The sequence below is a fragment of the Plectropomus leopardus genome, chromosome 13 (assembly GCF_008729295.1).
Source record: "Plectropomus leopardus isolate mb chromosome 13, YSFRI_Pleo_2.0, whole genome shotgun sequence".
NCBI classification, from domain to species: domain Eukaryota; kingdom Metazoa; phylum Chordata; class Actinopteri; order Perciformes; family Serranidae; genus Plectropomus; species Plectropomus leopardus.
Window position 1 is genome coordinate 3,662,186 of NC_056475.1, and position 5,477 is coordinate 3,667,662.

Here is a 5,477-nt window from a genome sequence, read left to right on the forward strand (position 1 = left end):
GGACAACAAAAAACAAAAATGACAAATTCAAAATATACAATTCTAAACAAGCAATATAAAACACAAAAATCCATAAATTCTAACATACAGAAGTCCTGAAACAGCCTTAAAATGTCCGAAGGGAACCAGTGAGTGCAGCTTTAACCCTTTGAAACCAGAGCTAATTGGCTTGATTTCTTTGGGGAAAAATGGGAAGAGGGCAATAAGCAACTTAAAAAGAAATTACCCCTAAATTACCTAAAAATAAATAAAACAAATTTTTTTTTTAAAAAAAATGAAAAGAAATTAACACAAACACTGAAAACAAGACCCAGAGAAAGTGCTTATAACCATAATAATGCTGTAACATAATTTTAAATATGTCATTATCATAGTCGTAAATATAGTTTTCCCCTAGCTTTTTTCTTTCTTTTTTCCTCTTGGCATTTCCCTGGCATTTTTAGAAATAATAATAATTTAAAAAAATCTATTTCCTTGCAATTTGTGGAACATTTCTCACAGAGCTGATCACTGCCTTCTTCCAATGTTTATGATTTTTTTGAAAAAATCGCACCAGTGTTTTCAGGGTCCAAAGCGTTAAACACTTTGGTAAATGTAAATATTATAACCTCTATCGATGTAATTGAACAAACAACCTGCAGAGGGCAACAAACGCATGCGCTGTTTGTGCGCCTGCCGCATATTTGAGCAGCAGAAGAAGAAGCCGGCGGCCCATGATGCCAGTGTGTCGGAAAGCTTCGGCATGGACTCTGGTTACCCTGCAGGGTCTCTGCAGGAGGACACAGCCCGTCCTCCGGTCCGGCAGCCAGGCAGCGTCTGTCTCTCACTTCAGTAGAGTCTCACAGAAGACCGCACCGTTCAGCCGACTTATAAACCCCCTCACGTCCACATTTGGATCCATTTTTGACGTCCAGGTGTCCAGAAGACTCAGCATGTCGTCCTCTGCCATGTCCCAGAGAATGGTCTGGGTGGACCTGGAGGCAAGTCACCGCTTAAAACCGGCTTTTATACGTTAACATCATGTCAGTTTGCTAACATTAGCCACACCAAGCTAACAAAAGGTTAAACGTTAGCTAACGTGGGAAAACACGTCAGTTGGGCTAACTACCTTCATATGCCAAAACATTATGAGGCTAAATAGGTTTTTTGTAGATATGCTAGTTGTGTAGTTTTTAAATGACAGTTTTGGATTATGCTAAAATGACGGTGTAGTTTGGCAGTAAACCCCGTGGGGGGTAAGCTATGACATATTAGCCATAAATTTAGGACGTGACTCAGCTTAGATTTGCTGTATCATGCTTTGTGTTTTCCAAAAATATCACTTGTCTTTGATTACTATGGTTTTAAAGCAACATAATGACGCACAAAATAACGCCCACAGATAGTATTGCTGTAATAGGCCTCTTCAAATTTAATTCAGTTTTATTTCTAAAGCCAGGGAAAAACTCCCCAAAAACCCCTGTAACGGGGCAAAAAATGGAAGAAACCTCAGGAGGAGCAGCTGAGGAGGGATCCCTCCTCCAGGATGGACAAATAAATAACAATTAAATTACAATAATGACAAAAAAGAAAGGGAAAGAGAGAGCGGGAGAGATGCACAGCAATAATGGTAACAACAGCATATCATGTAGTGATAGGTGTAAAATGACCAAATGCACTCTGTGATAGCATGTGATGTTACGTGCAAATACTGTGGGTGTTGATAAGAGTCCCGTGTGTATACTGATAGTGGAGGCATGATGCATAATGATGGTATTTGACCGCGAAGACTGCAGTTAAAATTTGAAAAAATGATGTTAAAGGGTTAATAATAATAGTCATGACTTTATTTACATCACACCTTTATTAAAACATAGTTTACAAAATGTTGTGACAAGCGAAAAAAATTTTTGTTTTTTTTGTTTTTTCAGATGACAGGTCTGGACATCGAGAAGGACCAGATCATTGAGATGGCGTGCATCATCACAGACTCTGACTTGAACATTTTGGCCGAGGTAACACAAACATTTACGCAAAATATTCGACTGCTGCTTCTTTTAAATCTGTCTCAGCAGTTAAAATTGTCCTTTTTTCGGTTGACAGGGGCCCAACTTGATAATTAACCAGCCAAACGAGCTGCTGGACGGGATGTCAGAGTGGTGTAAAGAGCATCATGGGAAGGTAAGATGTCTTGTGGTCAGCAGCTTTGAAGATAGAAAATAAAATAGGGTGTAAAGCGATTTTTGCACTAAGCTGCAAATTTTAAACTCTAAATTAGTCAGAGTCTGAAAGAGAGACTGAATAAATAACAGATATTAAAAAAGAAGTGACAATTATATCATTTTCACTGGCCTCCATGCTGCTTTTTCACTGTTTCTCTGTTTTTGTCATATCATTCTTTTACAGTATTGTAAGAGAATAAATCTGTTTTGTGTGTCTGTGTCTCAGTCAGGACTAACGCAGGCTGTAAAGGACAGTAAAATCACCCTGGAACAAGCAGAGTATGAGTTCCTGTCCTTCGTCAGACAGCACACCCCGCCTGGATCCTGTCCTCTCGCCGGTGGGCTACTTTTTATTACCAGCTGCACAACTGTGATGTTACTCAACTGGTTTCACTCTTACAGGCGTCTCCTATGATTCCTCTTCCTGCAGGTAACTCTGTGCACGCAGACAAGAAGTTCCTGGACAAGTACATGCCACAGTTTATGTACCACCTCCACTACAGAATCATTGACGTCAGCACCATTAAGGAGCTCTGCAGGTGAGTTTTTGTGTGGCTGTTTGTGCTGTTTTGCAAAGTTGCAGTTTCCCACATTTGTCTCTCAGCTTTCTTAGCTTACCCAATGTGAATTCTCTGCAGCTGAAGCTCCGGTGTGCAGGATTTAGAGGGATATATTGGCAGAAGTGGGGTTTTAATATAACAAGTGTGTTTTCTTTCGTGCATAATCACCTGAAAATAACAACTCTGTTTTCATGACCTGAGAATGAGTCATTTATATCTACACAGGAAGCAGGTACTTGAAACTGCTATAATTAGTAAATTTATCAGTTTTAATCACCTGGTTTGTTTGAGAAACTTCTGCAGATAAATCGGCGCCGGATAAAAATCTGCTGAACAATAAACAAGTTGTAGCTGGTTGTGATCTGCAGTCCTCTCAGACGCCAAATCTCCTTAAATCTTTACACACCGAGCAGATGAATGTATGTGCTGGCTGAGGTTTGGTGTCTTCCTATGCAACTTTTTGGCCGAGACACAGGAAACATGATGCCGCTTGTTGTCTGATATCGGCTTGTTGTGTCTGGGCCTTTAAAGCAGAGTTTTAGTTTCACTCTGTCAAGTAGGTTTTGTATCTCAGTTAAAGTATCTCTTCTAAGCAGTAAATGAGCATAACTTAAAGACAGTACAGTATTCTCTTCAGTCTGACAGTATTATTACATAAAAGTGCTTTATTTTTGTTCTTTAAACGTCTACAGACGGTGGTTTCCAGAGGAGTACAAAAAGGTGCCTCTCAAGAAAGCAGCCCACAGGTATATGATGCAAAAACACATCAACAGAATCATGTGAAGCAGAGACACTCAACTTGCGGCCTGCGGGCCAAATTTGGCCCCCAATAGGATGCCGGGTGGCCCCCAAACCATTTTCTAATCCACAATAAAAATAAAGCGATTCGCACAGGGAATTGTTTTTGTATTCTTAGTATACAGAAGCTGTCAGAGTGCATAAAACATCCAGTGGAAGATCTTCCACACCCCCCAACAGAGGTCCTAGCTAAGATCCTAATTTCCCTAAAGTTCTAGAAGTGTTCTTAAAATCCAAGAAATGTCCTAAAAACCTGCTTAAATCCTAAAAAATGTGATAAGATCCTGGAAATGTGATAAAATCTTGGAAATGTCCTAAAATCTTAGCAGTGTCCTAAATTCTGAGAAACTTGCTAAAATCCTAAAAATGTGAAAAGATCCTAGAAATGTTTTAAATTCCTAGAAATTTCCTAAAACCATAGAATTCTCCGAAAATCTTAGAAATGTGCTCATATCCTGGAAATGTCCTAAAATCCCAGAAACCTCTACTGGGCTGCTGTGACTGGCCCCTGGCCTCCTGTGATTTTGCAAAAGTGGCCAAGCAAAGCAAGTTGAGTATCCCTGATGTAAAAGATGACTATTTTTGTTTGTTTGTTTGATTTCGTTTTGCAGTTTCGGCCTTTTTGCCGTCAGTTGTTTTTACAGCGTCCTCCCCACAGTCACTGCTGACGTCTTTGGCATCACTGCAGCAGAGTCAGACAGACAGGCTGGAAACAAACCAACAGTTTATTCTACATTATGTAACCGCTTTCTTTGGAAATTAAATTAGAAGTAAAATGTCATTTCTAAGCCTCCATTGTACAGGAAGACTATGCAACTCCAGTAAGAACAGGGGGTCAAAGTTGAAGCAGGAAGTGGGTCTACAAACTCTGATAGATTTATTGAACAGACAGTTTGGGTAATAACTTCACCATTCATCTTTGTTTTCTCTTGAAAACACATTAAAATAGCCGGGGGCTTTGTTTAAAACCAGTCTGATCATGTTTCCCGCCTCAGTGGACTTCTCCTCAGTGGTAATGTCACGCTGCCAGATCTCAGTAATTAAGCTGGTAAGAACACGGGTATCATAACGAACACAGCTGATAGCAAAACCTGCGAAAATGAGTTCCGAGTTGAATCAAAAATGATCCTTTAAGCTCAAAGTTGAGAGGAATATGCATAATACAGGGAATGCAGTTAATTTGGTTTCTCCCTCCTTCCTCCCTTCAGAGCCTTGGATGACATCCAGGAAAGCATTAAAGAGCTGCAGTACTACAGAGAACACGTCTTCAAAACCACAACAGACGAGAAGAAGCGCAAGATAGTAGAAAATGGAGGCAGCAACAACAGTTAGCACGTGCGAATGAGACTGCAGAGCATTTATAGTTGCGTTGCTGCATTTCTTGAAGAAAGCAGTTCAACCATTTAGATCTGTGATTCACTGATTTTAGTTTCTTTTCACATTTAGCAGCCCAATGATCCTTTGTTTCAATATTGTTCAAAATGTAGAGGTTTCATCAAAGGGAGCAAGATTCTTGTAACAGTTTATTCAAAAGAAACCTATTTTTCCAAGTTTAAGAGAGGAACGTTTGAAAGTGACCTTGCCGTTTTGTATTTATTTATCTTCAGTCTGGGATTGACTTTCATTTTCCCTTGTTTTTAAAAATGAAACCAAATAAACCGTGATCCCTGAGGAAACGGTCGTTGATCCAGCGTCTCCTTCCTCAAACAAATACCACACACCAATGGTTCGGATTAAACACACATATTTTGTGCAACATTTTATTTATTGATTATGGTGGTGTTTTTGTCCCACAGTGCAATCCAATGAAATGCTAGAGCAATTCACAGAATGGCTGATGTGAAACAAACAAACCTGAAATGTTTTGGAAAAAAACTGATTATGCAGTATTTCAGTTTCTTTTTAACTGTCAAACTAA

The 5,477-nt window shown here is 39.5% G+C and overlaps 1 protein-coding gene across 1 annotated transcript; it reads left to right on the forward strand.

The window, feature by feature from the left end:
• The first annotated feature begins 675 nt into the window (after positions 1 to 675).
• smfn (small fragment nuclease) lies at positions 676 to 5,235 on the forward strand. The gene is made up of 7 exons (XM_042499409.1): positions 676 to 980; positions 1,911 to 1,994; positions 2,083 to 2,160; positions 2,428 to 2,539; positions 2,632 to 2,740; positions 3,454 to 3,507; positions 4,768 to 5,235. Exons 1-7 carry the CDS (start codon positions 714 to 716, stop codon positions 4,889 to 4,891), a joined length of 828 nt encoding a protein of 275 aa, XP_042355343.1. The 5' UTR covers positions 676 to 713; the 3' UTR covers positions 4,892 to 5,235.
• The last annotated feature ends 242 nt before the right edge of the window (positions 5,236 to 5,477 follow it).

Bases quoted from the DNA above. Each gene is read 5' to 3' on its own strand.
- smfn (XM_042499409.1), top strand. From the start codon at position 714: ATGATGCCAGTGTGTCGGAAAGCTTCGGCATGGACTCTGGTTACCCTG. The intron at 1,995-2,082 runs GTAACACAAACA...TTCGGTTGACAG, and splicing joins ACTTGAACATTTTGGCCGAG to GGGCCCAACTTGATAATTAA. The intron at 3,508-4,767 runs GTATATGATGCA...TCCTCCCTTCAG, and splicing joins CTCAAGAAAGCAGCCCACAG to AGCCTTGGATGACATCCAGG.